Here is an 18494-nt window from a genome sequence, read left to right as displayed (position 1 = left end):
CACACAAATAATATTTTTCCTAATTCCATAAACAGTGTCTAGATATAATATGTAAAGGTATCTAATCTTATATAAATACAATAAAACGTGTTGAGGGCAGCGTGCAGGTCTGTTAGAATCAGAAAAGGGACGTTATGTAAGACAGTTTGGGAACCACTGCTCCGCTATGTTATTACGTCACAGGCTGGAAGGAAAACTGCGAGACATGTCAGGTAGGGTGTGTGTGTGTGTGTGTGTGTGTGTGAAGGAGGCGAAGGAGATGCATCAGCGGGTTATGGTGGACGCGAGAAGAAAGATACAGTTATAAAGAAATGGATAACACATGTAAAGAGACGAGGGTGGAAAATGGAAAGCAATCATGAAATGAGGCGAGAGAGAGAGAGAGAGAGAGAGAGAGAGAGAGAGAGAGAGAGAGAGAGAGAGAGAGAGAGAGAGAATTACACGTCACCTGAAGCAGTGTCACCGCCAACAGGCACTCAAGAGACACAGCATTAAAGCAGCGCCATTCCTTCCACAACTTTTATTTTCCTACGAGTATCGACCACAGCGTCCTCCCCTCACACACCCTTCCTGTCCCCCCCTCACCCTCACCCTCACGCCATGATCTTTCCTCACTGACCTACCCAACTACCATCCTTAACTACCCTCCTCCACTCTCCTCACTGATCTCCTCTCCCTTCCTCTTTCTTCCTCTCCTCTTCCTTTCTGCCGCAATAATTAACTTTCCGAGATGTTGTTTAATGAATCTTGAAACTCGCGGCCTCACAAAATGCCTCCAGGCTCTGCTCGGGACAAGCCTCCATTATTCACTTTTCACTTCATCATCACCACGTCAGCCCCATCACCGCCTCAGTGTCCGCCTCTCCTGCTTTCTTCACCAGCCAACACTCACCTGTCCACCCCCACTCTAACTCCGTCATCACAATACTCTCCTTCTTCCTTTTTATCAGCTCACGGCCTCGTTTGCTTCCCTACACTCGTCAAGAGGCAAGTTTTCAGCGTCCGCCTCGCCGCCTCACTCGCCGCACAGCTGCAGCACCGCCAACATGGCCAGCGCTTCTCACTTTGGAATGTTCGAGGTCTGTATTATTTATTTGACGACCCGTTCCCTGATAAACCTTGCCGTGTACACTGTACAGGACTGAAGCAATTGGACGCAAACTAGTAATGCTGATTTATTTTGCAAACTAGTAATGGTGATTTATTTTGCAAACTAGTAATGGTGATTTATTTTGCAAACTAGTAATGGTGATTTATTTTGCAAACTAGTAATGGTGATTTTTTTTGCAAACTAGTAATGGTGATTTATTTTGCAAACTAGTAATGGTGATTTATTTTGCAAACTAGTAATGGTGATTTATTTTGCAAACTAGTAATGGTGATTTATTTTATTTTATTTATTTATTTTCTTTTATTTTTTGAAAGGGCAGGTTATCAGTGGAAAGGAAAATGTTAAATTAATGATTATTAATACCTGACTAAGCATCCTAGCGACCAATTGCTTCCCGGGGACTCGTTAAGGACTGCTGGTGAAGAGTCAGCCGCCGCGCCCACACGTGAACGTCACTGGCCCTGATCTGTCAGCTCGGCCTGGCGGGGGAGTGCCTTGGTCTGCACTGCATGCCGGGACCCGCGCCTCGAAATTTCAGCAACGCATCCATTATGTTGTGAATAACATGATTGCCGGAGAAGAATGGAGGGAGGCGCAGTGCTCACCCATCACGATGAAGTGACTGCTGCTGTGGCCAGACGGTGAACACGATGCATGCGCGAGATTCCTGAATGTGTCTATTAGAAGGGAGACGAGAAGAAAGGAGACATGAGAGAGAGAACGGAATGTCAACGAATGTGCCACGTCAGCAGAGATGCGGGCCGCTCCGATTCCCCCTTCCCCTGATGGCATTCACGGTTCCCTCCAACACCACTCCGCTTGGTGAGGCGCGGCGTGGACTGGCCCCGGTGGCCCGCCCCGTCCTGTAGCGTCCTTGCTCTACACTTCTCACTCTTTCTTGTCTCCTTCCTTCGTTTCTTTCATGTTACGGTTATTCCAAGAAAAATTCTGATAACATTTGCAGCCCGTCCCCCTCCATCCCACCCAACCCCGCCAGCCCCACCCCGCTCTGCCCCGCTCAGCCCCGTCCCACTCCCCCCCCTCTCCCCGCCGCCCCACGCTCACACTCACTTCATTACGGTGCCCGGCGGGATTTTCTTCGTGGGTAGATTTAATCCACTTAATTTTATCGCTGCAAAGAATGATTTTCTTTCGCTTTACTTTTTAGGTTTTCCTGATTCCCGTCAGCTCAGAGGGTCCCTCTAATTATATCCCTCTTTAAAACGGCGTCAGAATTAATGTAACTTTTAATGAGAAACCAAAACGACCTAATGATGTTTTAGTGCTGCTGTTGTTGGTGTTTGTTGTTGTTGTTGTTGTTGTTGTTGTTGGTGGTGGTGGTGGTAGTGGTGGTGGTGGTGGTGCTGGTTGTCTGTTTAGCCTTGCTCGCAACGACTGAGGATGTATCTATTTGACAAAAACACACCCAGCCTGCCTCACGCTGCCCTCATCTGAACTCTGCCGGCTGCCTCACCACTTGCCTCACGCTGCTGGCTGCCTCACCACCTACCTCACGCTGCCGGCTGCCTCACCACCTGCCTCATGCTTCCTGCTGCCTCACCACCTGCCTCACGCTGCCTACAAGCAAGTAAGCCAGCCGCGGCCCGCCACCACTGCCCTCCACAGCGCCATGATTTACTAGCAGCCTCACACCTCTCTGCCTCCTTAGCTTACAAGGAAGCTTTAAACTTCTCAAACTTTAGCCGTTTTTCCTGCCCATTATGTCCGCCTGTCACCTTTTACAATGAAATTGGGAGATTAAACGAATACTTACCAAGTATGATGTTTGATCGTAATTTCACGAACATTTAACTGCGTCACTGAGGTAGTAAACGAGATGCCCGCTTCACCAGCTCCACGTCAGTCCTTCAGAGAATAGGTTTGAGGAAGCAGCCAGAATATTCAAGTTGTAGCTACAACTGAGCTACAAGAGACTAGGGAAGGGAGGGAGGGCGTTTACTACCTCAGTGACGCAGTTAAATGTTCGTGAAATTACGATCAAACATCATACTTGGTAAGTATTCGTTTAATCTCCCAATTTCACTTCACGACTATTTAACTGACGTCACCGGTAGTCAACGAGAACTTTAGAGTGGTTCCTCAAACCTATCAAGCCACTCAAAGGCTAAAGAACAATAATGTGGAAGCATGAACAGCCTTTTATTACCCAATATTCAGTAACAAACCCAAACAAGTACAACAACAGCACGGCTTACAACAATAATGCGCGTGAAGAACTACAAGTTATGAGAGTACAGTTCTGGAAAATTCACCAGCATCAATTATGGGCTTCCTGTAGTACTTCGTGAATGTAGATTCTCTGGTCCAGCCAATAGTAGAGATAATTGTCGACAAAGGGAGCCGCAGGGCCGCCTTACTGGCTGACGCCGACCTGGTAGAATGAGGTGAAAAAATGCCAAGATTAATGCCAGCAGCTCGCATGACATCTTTCGTCCAGCGACGTAATGTGTCCCGTGAAGCCAGTTTGACTGGAGGTCTTGTTGTGAGAAAGAAACCCGTGAGCGAACCCCGCATGTTGTTTGTGCGTTCTAGATAGCTCATCGTTGAGGTGACAACACATAACCTCCTGTCTGGGGGATAGGCTACGAAAACCAATTCTGACAAGTGTGTACCTGGCCTAGAAGTTTTTAGCGGATCACCAATCCTAAAAGAGACCCGACTGTCCGAAACAGTCATGTTCCTAATGTCTAACATATGTAAAGTCTGACCGCGTTGACCAGAGAGGAGCAACATAAGGATTGTTAGCTTCCTTGATAACTGAATCAAGGACAAATCTTTATCGGGCCCAAGACCTATGATGTGATCCAAGATCAAGTGAGGATCCCAGGTCGTACCGTAGCGGGGTAAGGACGGTCTCACCTGAAAGACTGCTTTCATAAACCTTGTAGCTAAGGGATGTTGTCCTGCCGGCTGGCCATTGATACTTGCCACTGCCGAGATGGCCGACCGTAACGTGTTGATGGAGCTGTAAGTCCTACCTGCACCCCTCCTAAATTCGGAAAGGAGGAAATCTAAAAGGTCAGCTGAAGATGGCTGAAAGAGATCAATTTTCCTGCCGAAGCAAAATGACAACCATTTCTTAATATGCGACCCATACTGTACTCTCGTGCTCTCCCTCCAGGAGTGCAGCAGAAATCCGGCAACTTCCGGCGAAAGGCCGCGACTTTGGTACGATTCCCTGATAATACCATCGCTGTCAAGATCAACACTTGAGACCGAGGATGTGTGAGAGTTGGATTTTGTGGCAGCACGAGAGGAAGACGGGGGAGAAGCACAGGAGGTGCCGTTAGCAAGCGGAGGGCTGTCGGGAACCATACTTGAGTCGGCCATAGAGGAAGAATCACCATCACTGTAGCTTCGTCTTCCTGGAGCTTTTGGAGGACCCTTGATATAATACTGAAAGGTGGGAAAGCATAGAAGTTCTTATTTGACCAAGTCATCGTGAAGGCATTAACATGAATGGCACAGGGATCTGGCTTCCAGGAAACATAAGCAGGTAATTGTGTATTTATGCGAGTGGCAAACAGGTCAACATCAGGTGTGTAATAGAGTTGAGAAATGCTTTGGAAAATATGAGGCAGTAACATCCATTCCGCATCCATGTTTTTCAATCGGGATAGTTTGTCTGCCTCTGTATTATGTAGGCCCTGTATATGCTGTGTTGACAAAGTAATACCCCTTGACAGAGCCCATTCAAAAATTTGTTCCACTATCACATGAAGGTAAAGTTTAGTACTGCCACAACGATCTAAACAGGTAAGTGCAGTGACACTGTCAGAACGGAGGCGAATATGAGTACCCCAATTATCCTTGCAAAGAGACTGTAGACCCATGAGAATAGCTTTTAATTCTAAACAGTTGATGTGATCCAGTTCATCATGAGCCCAGTGACCAGCAGTCCTGGCATTCCCCACCACTGCGCCCCAGCCAGTCAGGGAGGCGTCACAAAACAATTCTAGTTGGTGGGGACTGGATCGTAACGACTTTGTTTGTGAATCTATATTATTAATCCACCATTTGATTAACCCCTGAGCATGATTGTCCAAGATAACAGGTGAGTTATAATTCCCATGATGCCGTGCGAGTTCCTTGTTACGAATTATTTCCAAGTACTTATACCTGAGTGGTGCCAACTCCACGGCAGGGTCAGAGGCTACAGCCATACCAATAAAGGAGGAGAGTTCAAGTAAGGATATAACATCTTTGTTCAGTAGAAGTGAACCCTGTGCCTTAATGTGCTTCCTCCTCCTGGGTGTCAGAGTGGCAGTCATGTCTACAGAGTTTAATACCACACCAAGAAACTCAATCTCTTGGGTAGGCTCTAGGACCGATTTGTGAGGATTTACTGTGAGCCCTAAGGAGTCAAAAAGGTGTAGAGCGTAAAGCACATTAGATCCTAAAACGTCAGCAGAGTCAGCAATAAAGATGCAATCATCCAAATAGCATGACACGAAAATTCCCAACTTATGAAGATGCGAGAGGACAGGTTTTAACAATTTAGTGAAAATACGGGGTGCTGAAGTCAAACCCTGTGGAAGGCAAGTAAAGCGGAACGTAGAGTTACGCCAAGTAAATTTAAACCAATTCCTGTCCTCTGGCCTCACATAGACTGAAAAATAAGCGTCTTTGAAGTCAATAGACATGAAATGACAGTTCTGGTGGATTAAAGGTAGCACATCTTTGAGAGTATCCATCTTAAAATGTATATGGTCCACATATTCGTTAAGTTCTTTCAAATTCAGAATGACTCTAGCTGTGCCGTCTCTCTTAATGGTAGGAAAAATGTTAGAAAGAAAACCATGTCCCCCTGGTGCACATAATTCAACTATCCTCTGCTCCAAGAACTTTAGCATGGCAGAGTCCAGCGCTTTTTCATCTGAAAGTGACAAGCTAAGAGGAGCCGGAGGGCTCCCCTGTATGGGGACACGCACAAAAGCTAAAAATTTTCCATGTACCACATCATAGATCCATTTATCCGAGGAAAGAAGGTTCCACTGTAACCTGGCATCAAAGATTTTTCCCCCATGAAAATTATCCGGAGTATTAATCAAGTCCATTAACAAGGGACTTACCAAAGGTACTTTCACTGGTGAGCTCTGTGTCTCGGCATCCCCTTCCCCTGGGGAGGCCTCTGGCCTAAAAAAGACCTTGTTTGGTGACGTGGTCTCGGCTGCTGAGAGTGAGGGCGTGAGGGTAACTGGCGAGGTGAAGCAAATCGTTTTCCAGGAGCTTTGTAAGGGCGGAAGGTGGGCCGCCCAAGTTTCCTGGATTTGTGAATTTCCTCACACTTCTTAATCACATCGAACGGGAATAAATCATCCTTGCCGACCTCACACTCCCAATTGCAGAGCTCTGCCAAGGCAGAATCATTCACATGAGTTCGAGCAACCTCTTTCCGAAGCTGATTGATGTAGTTAACAGCGGAAGTCAGTAGCCTCAGGCTGTTATTAAGACCATCAAGGTAGTAGTTTACAGGCTTGTCTTTCTTATCACCAATATCACTGATGCAACAGGCAATGGGGACCAACGCCTTGGTCAACAGTTTATTAGTAAGTGACAGCCGAGTGTCAACTAGCTTTCCACCGACGCTCATTGCCTTTGTGATGGCAGAATTAGTCGCTGGGACCTTTAAATTGGGTACATTACTCGGGAGTTTGATCTTATCACATGTAAGCTTCACACCGTCAGAAGAGGGCCGACGTCTCAGACTGGCATTAAGAATGCCAGCCAGGCGGTCAGATAAGGGGTCACCTGTCTCTTCCTCACCCCGGAAGTGGCCAGCAAACTCATCGAGAGCTTTCTGGAAATCCGCATCAACCACCGAATCACCGGTTGACTGTGTAGCGGGGGCAGTAAGCAGATCGAGGTCGTCAAGGGGATCAGCTTCGGGCAGACACCGAGGCGCTTCAGCTGCCTCATCATCAGAATGGGGGAAGGTGAAGTTTGTCTCCACCGACACTGGAGGGACTGCCGGCTGGTCTAATCTTTCAATTAGAGCACCCAAAAGGGTAGAAAGCTTGTCCAAAGTTACTTCACTCGAAGGAGGCACCGCTGTATCGCCGATGTGGCTCGGGCCCGCAGCTGACTGCGGACAGGCGGGAGGTGGTTGAGTACTGGAACTATCCCGGGAGGCCTTCCTCCGCTTGCCATCGCCTTCTAGAAGGTCCTTCTCACGTCGCTTCCCTCCCGAAGCAGGTGAGGGGGGACGCCGAGGCGTTCCTGAGCCCTTTTCCCGTTCCGACATCTCACGTCTAGAAAGAACGGAAAACGGGAAGGAAACACAAGAGCCAACATATACGTCCTTAGATCATATATGTGGAATCACCATACAGCTAACACCCTGCTGTAGCGGGTGAAGGCTTACCAGGCTGACTCCTAAGAGAAAGCCGGTGAACAGAAGCCAGGTGGTCGACGAGCGGAACAGCAGACAGCGTTGAGGTGTGGACTGTGTGGAGACTAGCAGCGAACTGACGTGGAGCTGGTGAAGCGGGCATCTCGTTGACTACCGGTGACGTCAGTTAAATAGTCGTGAAGTGAAACTAGTTACAAAAGAAATAACTTTTTTTTCACCATAATTCCCAGGCGCTCCTCGGCAGCGAGACGGGCCCAACAGCGCGTCCTTGAGTCGTCGTGCTGGAGGCGCAACGCATCCAATCAACACGGGAGTAACTCAGTCATAAATTCCGGTGAATGGTCGTCTCCCAGTCACACACGAAATTATGAAAGATGAGTTACGGCAGCGGTCCCGGCGCGAGGCCCCGCCAGGCGCTCCGCTGTGCCGCTGTGCCTCGCTGCTTCTCTGTCTCACAGCAGTGCACCCTCGGCTCGGTCAAGACAAAAGACCCATGTTTAATTCCCGGGACAGAGAGGCGAAGCTTCTTTCACCTCGAGGCAGTGTTTGCCCGGCGCAGACTTCACTACCAGGGGAGCGGGAATGAGCCTCACCCGCGCTTCTCTCCGGGGAAGAAAGGGTTCAGTGTTGTTAATAACGATGGCCCCGGTTCGTGCTGGGTGAATTTTTGTGATGTAAGCTGAATATTCTGATCATAATAACATTAGTTGTCTGTGTTGTCAGTGTTATCTGCTGGTGCTCTCACTAGATAAAATAATTAGTTAAAAGCAAAGAAATGTCAAAATTGAGATTCAATTCAAAAGACATCATTGCATTATTTCAAGCCATGAGTTGTTAGGAAGCTTGCGCGTCTTGTTTTGTACCACTGGCACGATGTCTGTGTGTAAACATTATTCAGTGAAGGAAGCGCGCGCCGTAGCACCAGCCCTGTCTCTCCTGTGTCTGCTTCACTTTCTCTTTACTGTCATCAATCTTCATATAATTTATTCCCATCTCTGTATTGATGAACATATTCGATACGCTGAGGTGCAATGGCCAGCACAGCGCGGAGGATTAGGAAGATTGATGCGCGGCTGAAATTCTTCATGGACTCATTTTTTTGTCGATTAAATATGCAAACTTGTATCGAGAGAGGCGACGCCTGACGCGCTTCTCATTTTTATGTAGGAGTGAATGATGGCTGAGGTGAGGCCTCGTCATACTGAACACTTATGTAGTGATTTCATTAATAACTTTTCATGAAGGAAACGAGTGCTTCACCGCTGCGGCAGGAGAACAATTCCGCCCACTCCTCAATGAATATTGCTTTTTCAACCATCAAGGAATTGTCAGGAGGCACTGCAATTGGAAAAAAAACATCGATGATGAACAAACTGATTGGTTTGACAGGAGGTGTACACGGCGTTACATGGCACAGAAGTGGAAAGAAGCGGCACTTTGTTGTTGTGTTGCTGCAAGTCAAGGAGTGACAGCCTCGGGCAGCGAGGCTAGTGGTGAGAGTTTTCTCTCCTTGTGAAAACTTTTCCCATCAGGGAATACAAAGTTCGATGTCGTAATGCTGGACGAAATATTTCATTAGCGCCATAAGGACCGTCAATCCAAATTTACTGAAGTGTCAGCTGACGGAAGCTGACGCTGGTGTTCGCGAGATGAGAAAGTTTGTTTCTGTACACTTTACACGTGACACGTTTATGTGAAATGAAGGAGAAGACATTGCTCTTAGTGTATATTAGTAGTGGCCTCAAACTTACTCCCAATAATAACAAATTAATGTCCCGCTCCAGCTGACTTTCAAGATCAAGACTAATCGCCTTTCGGTGTTGCGTCACGAGGTCTATTCAGTCAGTGAGAATAAGCTGTCCTCGCCGCACACTGTCTCTGACTTCCACACAGAACAGTGTGTGCCCGAGTGTAGCTTCAGTGCTTCACGGCAAGCAGAAGATAGAAGTTTTGTGTGTGTGTGTGTGTGTGTGTGTGTGTGTGTGTGTGTGTGTGTGTGTGTGTGTGTAGGTATTACATAGACTGTCACGTTTTGTGAGTCACGTGGGAAGCGTGGGAAGCGACGGAAACAAAAAAATATAACCACTAAAAAAAAAAAAAAAAAAACTATGATAAGCACAAAGAAAGGAGCGTTGATGGAGCGTGCGGGAAGGAAAGATTGAAATGGAAACAAAGAAGAAAAAAAGAATTGAGGCAGTGATGGATAAACGAAAGGAGAGTGACGCCTGGCTTGGGAAGTTCGAGGTCATGGTGAGTGTAAACACAACCCAACACGAAGACAAACACACGACAAAAGAAGACGACTCCCCTGCTGGGTGCAGAATGCTGTGGTTCTGGAGCCTCGCACCACGGATCGTGGCGGCGCGTGTGTGTCAAGACTTACCAAGTACACAAAATTATTCTTACTCTCATGAACGCTTAATTCAAGAAAAATATGGAGTGATTCTATCAATTTCGGAATAGCTGGCAAGCCTGGCTGTCTGAAACGTCTGAAACGTCACGAAGGCGTGTTGCGCATCACATCGGGATTCGAATCTTTGAGTCGTTGATCACAGATATCAGATGCAAAGTGGACGTCAGCCAACCTCCGGCATTCCATAGCCATTCAGTATGGAGACTTCGTAAGACACGCGTGTTGGTATTGTTACTTTGCATCTTGAGGGACTCGAATGCAGAAATTTCGAGACGCTCAGGTGTACCGACACCCTGCAGGGCTACCAGTGCATCTCTCTCTTAAACAATATTTTCCGTATTTTTTCGTTCGTTGAGTCAAAATGACACGGGCAATTTTAGTAAGAATATTTTTCTGTATCACTGTACGTCTGGGAAAAAAAATATATACATAATTAAGGCGTGGACATGGAAGAAAAATATACATAATTAAGGCGTGGAAATGGAAGAAAAATATACATAATTAAGGCGTGGAAATGGAAGAAAAATATACATAATTAGGGCGTGGAAATGGAAAAGGACGGGAAAGATAGATGAGGAAAAAAGGCAGAGCTATCCTGTAATGAGTATTAATCTAAGGTCTGAGTAGAGAGAGAGAGAGAGAGAGAGAGAGAGAGAGAGAGAGAGAGAGAGAGAGAGAGAGAGAGAATGTTCTTTCCTTCCTTCCTCCATGCCAGTGGAGTGTTGAGTGTTGTGTGGTTCATGAGGGAGCTGGACAGGACAGCAGCGGCAGGGAAGGGGGCGCGGCAGGGAGGGAAGGGGGGGACGGACGGCAGGGGAGGGTCTTGAGACATCGCAGGCAAATTAGCCGTGCAGTTTTTCCGCTCCTGCCACCCGCGCCTTTGATCAGCACCATTATTCTGCCATCTTGTCTTGCCAGTTAATCTTGGGGCGTCTTTCATCACTGAGGGACGCGCCGCCCTTGCCGAGCTGATGGGGTGATGGGTAGGGAGGTGATGGGATGATGGGTGGACAGGTGTTGGGTGGTGGGTGATAGACAGACAGGTGATGGGGTGCAGGGTGATGGGTTACAGCATGCAGCCGTCGCTACCGTTCATATTCTTTATAACTTTTATTTTCTATTTTTTCTCGTCTTCTTTCTTGTGACTCTCCCCATTTATCTCACCTGTACACCTTATCTCACCTGTGCAAGTCATCTACCGTACCTTACTTGATTGATTAACCTTATTATCGTCTCCTCCATCTTTACTTCCCTGTATTCGTGTCGCGTCGTGTAACTACTCATGTATTTGCTTATAATTATGTTTCTTGCTGTATCTGTAAACACACCACCAATAAAACTGAGCGGGGAGTCTTGCTCGAAGCTGTGCAGTGTGTCCTTGCAAGCCGCGCCGCCGCAAGTCGCCCTGGCTGAGCGGGACAAGACGAGGCCCAAGGAAGCGAGTTAGCCGAGTATCGCGGGATCCATCTCGGCCACGTCCTGCTTGTTTGTCTTGATCTTGCGCGGTGCAGAGAGAGAGAGAGAGAGAGAGAGAGAGAGAGAGAGAGAGAGAGAGAGAGAGAGAGAGAGATTCCACCTTTAAAGAACGTGGTGATGACAAGAGTTCACACAGGAATATTGCATCAGGGGAGGAGTCTTGCACATCTTAGCTCAGTGACAGCGAGGGGAGAGGAGGGCGAGCTACAGCTGAGAGAAGCGAGTGGAGGGGGGCGAGGGAGCTGTCAACAATGTCAGAGGTTACGGAGGAGGGATAAAAGGGGAGAGGCGTGAGTTAGAGGCCTTTCCCTGTCTTAGGCCTGAAACGCTTCCCTCTCTCATCACAACTGTTTTCAAAGGTCACAGAGGTCATTAGCCGAATATTTGAAGAGTGATTCCCCAGTTAATAATGTAGAAATCTTGTTAATCTATCACGAGAATCATAAAAAAATAAAAGATAAAAAATCCTCAATTTCATGTAGAGCCTATTAAAAGCCTATTGAAAGTAGTGGAGTTTCTGGCAGAAATGTCTCATAATTCTGGTTTTAGTATGTTACCAAAGGTTTGAGGTGCCGTGTCCTGTCCTGTTAGCAAATAAAATCTTAAGAGAGCGTCGGATGAGGATGCTGTTTTGGCAGTGAATGTTTGATACCCCGAGCTGACTGGCAAAAATATGCTTTGGTCTCGTATCTTCATAATAGAGCCAATGTAAACTTGCTAAAATTTACGAGTACAGGCACTGGCAGCGAGACTAGATGTCATGATGGATACCCCGCCCACTCATCCTTTCGTGGCGTCGATGTGAGGTTCAGTAGGACCTGAGAGCAATCACCCATCCAACTAGCATTTCTATCGTTTTGCCTCACGCACACACACACACACACACACACACACAGTATCCTTGGCGCCCAGTCCCCCCGAGCCTCGCACAGATAAGCCGAAGGTAACAAGTTTCCGTCTCTCCCTGTCAGTATTTAGCATAATTTCTAGGGTTTTCCAGGTGTTTCCAGGTGTTTTCCTAGATGCGGAGTAGGGGGTGGTGGAGGGGGGATTTGGAGTATGAGGGGTATGGAAGAGGAGGAGGAGGTACGGAAAGGAAAAGACGAGGAAAAAAACCTTTTTGGCAACATATTATTATTTTCCTTTTATTGATGGAGTTGTCATTGTTTTGATATTTAATTTATTAATAGAAAGACATACTAAATTATAAAATATAATAAGATCTGTTCTAGCTGTGCTTTTGTTTGTCGACAAAATAACAACTTCTTCACTTTATTTAATTTCACTTTTTCTTACCGGCACGCGTAGGTTTTTGCATTGGTATTTAATTTAAGACTTAAAAAAATATAAGAAACATGTACCAAGTAATAACATCCAATAAAATCTAGTCTCGCAGTTCGAATTTTCAAATTTAGAATAAGTTCGGTACTGGATATGAAAAATTATTCTCTTTATACGATGAGGAATTGGTGTTTTCTTTATTTATCTGGAAAGTAAAAAAAATTTTGTATTTAGAATCTGTAATATAATCTAGTCTGGCTGTGTTTCCTTTCTCGATATTATTGTGTTTTTGTGGTACCGTTCTTAAAAGTTAGATTGTTTTTTGGAGTTTTCGTTATTATTACTGAGTTCGGTAATGTTTTTATATTTTGTGTATTAGTTAAAGTAAAGAGTAAGTCAGAAAATGTAGTGCATTCCTGTCTGGGCGTCTTCTTTCTTTTCGCGATTTTCATAATGAATTACGTTACGTAAATATAAGCTTCGAGACGGCCATTTTCCCTGCCTCCCTCTCTGTCTGTACATCAATATTCAGCTAAACTCCCCAGTGTTTCCAGACTTGAAGTGAAGAAAAAAGAGAATTGACCACGGAAATAGATAAACAACCCCAAAAGTGCCTCAAATAAGACATTGAGTAGTGCCCCGTTCAGAGCGCACACTCCGAAAACGCGACGTCATCAGACCTTTCCCCTTGGCCGCCACTGTGTGTGTGTGTGTGATTCACACACACTGCTTGTCACCCAGCAAGCCGTTCCCCTACGGAAAGAGCTCAGACTGATCTTCGGGTAGGACTGTGTGTGTGTGTGTGTGTGTGTGTGTGTGTGTGTGTGTATTGCGCTACGTAAATATAAGGGCTGAGCGGCACATTTTCCCCTGCCTCCCTCCCTGTCTGTACATCAATATTTTAGCTGAACTTTCGGGTGTTTTTAGATTCAGACGTGAAGGAAAGCCAGAGTGAACCATGAAAATAGATAAATAACCCAAAAATGTCTCAAATAAGTTGAAGGATTGCAGGCCCGTTCAGAGCCCCCACCATGAAAACCCTCCTTCTCCCCAGCCTGCTCCTCCCTGCCCTCTCCCAACCCCGTGCCTGTGTCACTGCCCACCACTTTACCTCTCCTTCCTCTGCCCTGTGTGTGTGTGTATGTGTGTGTGTGTGTGTAATAGGATATTGTAACTTAACGGTACTAACATTTCTCTCTCTCTCTCTCTCTCTCTCTCTCTCTCTCTCTCTCTCTCTCTCTCTCTCTCTCTCTCTCTCTCTCTCTCTCTCTCTCTCTCTCTCTCTCTCCTCCTCCAGTCCTTCTTCTAACACATCCGTGACAAAATTTCTTAGCTTTTTCCACACCTATTGGTGGAACTCCTCCAATTTCCTCCACCACTTCACTTTCCTCCATCTGCCCCAGACCTTCCTTCATCCCCCACCCGTCTCACCTCAGCCAGGGGGAGGCAAGGGAGGCATTGAGAAGGAGAAAAGTGAGGAAAAGTAGGAGGGAGTGGGAATATGACATGGAGGAAGGATTAGAGAGATAGACTGGCTGTGTGTGTGTGTGTGTGTGTATTATGAGTGTGATAGTGTGGTGCTAATAGTAATAGTGGTATTGGTAGTAGTGGTGGTGGTGGTGGTAGTGATCAAGTGAAGAGAGAGAGAGAGAGAGAGAGAGAGAGAGAGAGAGAGAGAGAGAGAGAGAGAGAGAGAGTTAGACACTCAGCATATGAAAACTAGCAAATTACAGACGAGTGGTTTGGTAGTTATGTCATTTGAAGGAAGACGCGTCACCTTGTTTTCCGCCGCACACCCCTCGAGGGTCGCGTGGCCTTGCCTGGTGCTGAGAAGAGTTTATCGTGCAGCAGACGTGAGCACATTCATGAATCTCGTGATGTCTTTTGTCGCGCTGTGATGTAAATCCGGAACATGTTTGCTCGATGGTCACAAACGAGGGAAAACAGGTTGACCTTTGTGTTCTGTGGTGGTGTTTTCCCCATGGATCGCTGCAGCCACACGTGCCCTCAGTCACCGTGAGTGCCGGATGTGTGCAAGCAGCAGCAAGCAGGAGGGGGTGTGCGGCAGCCTGGTCACCAATTGTCCCACGTTGTGCTGCCAGTGCGATGTAACCTTCCATCCTTCGTGAACGTTTTAAGGCAGCGGGGCGTAACAAAAGAAGGTTTGTGCAGTCCAAACATATCACTCACAAAACGTAAACATGAGGTGTCCCTCCCCTGGGGTGGGCGTGGGGTGGGTCTCCCCATCCCCGGGGTGCGTGGGGCGGGCCTCTCCATTCCGGGGGGCGTGGGTGTGGGGTGGGCCTTCCTGCATCGTCACGGGAAATATGCAAAGCAGGTCTTGTGGTATTCATAGCTGGATGTCAGGCCGGGTGCGTGCACGTCCCTGCCGAGCTGCCCGTGGGGGAGGAGAAGGAGGAATACAAAGGAATACAAAGGAAAGAACAGACAGCAACAGCCCTACTGGGCCTAACGAGGCTGTCTGTGTGTCTATTCTACCACTACCACTACAGATTCTAAGAGTTAGAGGATGGAGGACACTAGAGATCAAGGAAGGAAAAACAGGAGAGTATAGGGAGGAGGAAAGGCTAAGATGTGATAGGAAAGGATGAAAGAGAAATTATACTATTCACTACACTAACTAAAAAACATTTTATGTAGGCGCAAAGTACGTTATATGAGGGGTTGCTGCGAGGTGATTGTCCAACCTTTGTTTAAAAGTTTCTATTGTGTTACTATCGACAATATGTGCTGGGAGAGAGTTCCAGACATTTACAATTCTATTAAAGAAATAATACTTAGCCTCGTCTGATCTGAAACGCTTACCTATAATCTTGTAGCCATTATTTCGAGTGGTGTTGGAACTGTCAATGATGAGATAGTTGTTTACATTTACGTTATCAAAGCCCCGACACATCTTAAACAATTCAATTAAGTCACCTCGCATTCGCCGTTTCTCTAAACTGAACAAGTTGAGTTCCCTCAAGCGCTCCTCATAAGGCTTGTTCCGCAGTCGTGGGATCAACTTGGTAACTCTTCTTTGGACTCTCTCCAGCTTGTCTATATCTTTCCTGTAATGGGGTGACCAGAACTGGACGCAATACTCAAGTAGAGGTCGGACAAGTGTATTAAACAATGTGAGAATTACCCCTTCTGATTTGAATTCGAAAGTCCTACCAATAAACCCAACCAATTTATTTGCTGTTTTAACTACTTCCGAGCAGTGTTTACTTGACTTGAGGTCTGAGGTAATTATAACACCCAAGTCCTTTTCCTCCTTAACCTTAAGAAGCTCGGTACCGTTCATTAAGTAATCAGTGTGATCGTTGTTATTACCAATGTGCAACACTTTACATTTATCTACATTGAAGCTCATCTGCCACTTGTCTGACCAAGTGGCTAAGTGGTCAAGATCAGATTGTAATTTTCTTTTATCCTCAGACGTGACTACTTTATTCATTATTTTTGTATCATCAGCGAACTTAGATACTTTGCAGGTGAGACCCTCATCGATATCATTAACGTAAATAAGGAAAAGAACAGGGCCGAGCACTGATCCCTGTGGTACACCACTTAGAACTTCTCGCCAGTTTGAAAATTTACCATTTAAAACAACGCGCTGTTTTCTCTCAGACAGCCAGTCTTCAAGCCAATTGAGAAGTTTTCCATTTATACCATGTGACTTCAATTTAGCTAGTAGCCGCTTATGGGGAACTTTGTCAAAAGCTTTTTGAAAATCTAGATACACTATATCTACTGCCTTTGTTTCGTCGTACATGGTGAAAACATCATAAAAGAAATCAAGCAGATTAGTTAGACAAGAACGTCTGTTTCGGAAGCCATGCTGCGAGTCATTGATTAAATAATTTTCCTCTAGAAAGTTCACTAAATTATTGCGAATTACTGTTTCCATTAGTTTACATACTACAGATGTAAGGCTGATAGGTCTGTAGTTACTTGGAAGTGAATTATCGCCTTTCTTTTCTATAGGGGTAACGTTAGCTAACTTCCAATCCTCGGGAACCTTACCGCAGTTAAATGATTTGGTGAAAAGCAACGAAAGGGGCTTACAAATTTGGAACTTAGTTTCTTTCAAGACACGTGGTGCAATACCATCTGGGCCGGGGGCTTTGTCAGTTTTCATCTTATCAGTTACTTTGATTATCTCGTTTTCATGAAAAACGCAGACACGTAAGGGGGTTATGTTGTGGAGCATAAGGAGTGGTTCGGGGATTGTATGAGTATTTTCCTCTGTAAAAATTGAAGCAAAATAATCATTCAGTGTGTCCGCGATCTGAGTTTCTCCGGTGACAAAATTACCGTTATCTAGTGTAATGTGATTAATGTGAGATGTAAGGACTTTTTTATTTCGAACGTAACTGTAAAATTCTTTGGGATTGGATTTAGCAATGCTTGCAATATACATTTCTAGATTTTTCTTACTGTGTCTAATGAGCTTTTTTGATTCGCGTCGGAGTCTGTCGTATTCTAGTTTATCAGCCTCATTCTGAGAGGACAAATATTTACGGTAGGCACGATTTTTCTGCAGTAGTTGTGACTCAATCTTGTTTGTCCACCATTTAGGTTTATTTCTCTTGCATGGACGTCTTTTACGCATAGGGATACATGTCTTCACAGCATCTTCTAAAATGTACTTAAATTTCGCCCATGATTCCTCAATGTTACTTTCGCCAAGTTCAGCGTTCCAATCTGCGACAGAAAGAATTGACCTGAGTCTGTCGTAGTCTCCTTTTTTATATATGAAAACTTTTTCGTTGCTAACAATGTCCTTATATGCTTGAAGGTTGATGTTAAAGGAGACAATCTTGTGGTCACTTGTACTAAATTCAGGACCAATATTAACGTTAGATATTAAGTCATCGTTTGTTGATAGAACAAGATCTAATATGTTGTCACCTCGTGTGGGTCCTTGAACGTGTTGCTTTAGGGAACATTCTAATAAATTATTATACAAGTCGTGACCAGAGTGAGAGTTAAGTGGATTTCCCCATGAGTTAACAGGTAGATTGAAGTCTCCACAGATGACTGTATCAAAAGTGTTACTTATTTCAGTGATTTGATCTTGTAAATTCTTATCGGAGGAAACATTGTGAACCGGAGGCCTATAAATAAGACCTATAGCAGTTTTCTTAGAACGTACTCTTAAATGCAAGAAGACTGAATCTATATTGTTAATCTTTTCGGTTTTTAGTATGGTTGGCTGAAGACTGGCTTTTACATACAGCAATACACCGCCACCTATCCTGTCTTTTCTTTCACTGCCGAACATTTCATAACCTGGCAAGTTGTATTCCGCAAGAAAGTCTCTGTTTGCAGAGTTCAGCCAAGATTCAGTAATACCAATAATGTGGTAGTTTTCTACAGCTGCCAGGGTTTCTAAATCTGAAAATTTATTTCTAAGGCTGCGAGCGTTGATTAGGCAAGCTTTTATAGTGTTGCACATGGAGGTTGGGTTGCGCGAGGAGGCTACTAAGAGCCTGGGGCTACACGATCTTGCTGGTCGTTTTTTGGTCTGAAAATAGAAACTTTATTACTAAGGAGTCTACCAAGTCGTGCTGCTCCAATTCCATTTAGGTGTAAACCATCCGGCTGAAATAAAGAAGGTTTATTATAAAAGTTGTCCCATAGATTAACAAAGTCTACACCTTCCTCTGTGCAAAGAGAACGGAGACGGCTGTTAGTGCTGAAGGCTCTGTTGTAGAAGACAGCCGGTGCCCTGATGCGGGGGAGGATACCTGAAACAATAATATTATTGGATTTAGTTTTGAAGCGCTGTATCATCTTCTTGAACTTTTCCATGAGCTCTTCAGACCTAGTGT

General features: G+C 45.6%; 1 protein-coding gene and 1 long non-coding RNA gene across 4 annotated transcripts in view; one reads left to right on the top strand and one right to left on the bottom strand.

The window, feature by feature from the left end:
- Positions 1-2883: 2883 nt before the first annotated feature.
- LOC135112386 (uncharacterized) lies at positions 2884-7691 on the bottom strand. 3 transcript variants are annotated; one of them, XR_010274314.1, is made up of 3 exons: positions 6205-7691; positions 3385-3503; positions 2884-2977 (listed from the first exon to the last, which is right to left on the bottom strand). XR_010274314.1 is itself a non-coding variant. In XM_064026801.1 (3 exons), exon 2 carries the CDS (start codon positions 7374-7376, stop codon positions 6216-6218), a length of 1161 nt encoding a protein of 386 aa, XP_063882871.1. In that variant the 5' UTR covers positions 7377-7383; positions 7497-7690; the 3' UTR covers positions 3255-3503; positions 6205-6215. The 3 variants fall into 3 exon arrangements, 2 of the variants coding, with proteins under 2 accessions (XP_063882871.1, XP_063882870.1); XM_064026801.1 differs by lacking the exon at positions 2884-2977 and having other exon boundaries at positions 3255-3503; positions 6205-7383; positions 7497-7690; XM_064026800.1 differs by lacking the exon at positions 2884-2977 and having other exon boundaries at positions 3255-3503; positions 6205-7690.
- Positions 7692-12833: 5142 nt separating this feature from the next.
- The window catches only part of LOC135112475 (uncharacterized), a 28318-nt gene continuing 22657 nt past the window's right edge, over positions 12834-18494 (top strand). The window contains exon 1 of the long non-coding RNA XR_010274418.1: positions 12834-13436. This is a non-coding gene — a long non-coding RNA (uncharacterized LOC135112475). The remainder of the gene's footprint in view (positions 13437-18494) is intronic.

The sequence above is a fragment of the Scylla paramamosain genome, chromosome 23 (assembly GCF_035594125.1).
Source record: "Scylla paramamosain isolate STU-SP2022 chromosome 23, ASM3559412v1, whole genome shotgun sequence".
In the NCBI taxonomy this organism is placed as follows: domain Eukaryota; kingdom Metazoa; phylum Arthropoda; class Malacostraca; order Decapoda; family Portunidae; genus Scylla; species Scylla paramamosain.
The sequence above is the reverse complement of the archived record's forward strand: the minus strand, read 5'-3'. Positions and strand labels throughout refer to the sequence as shown.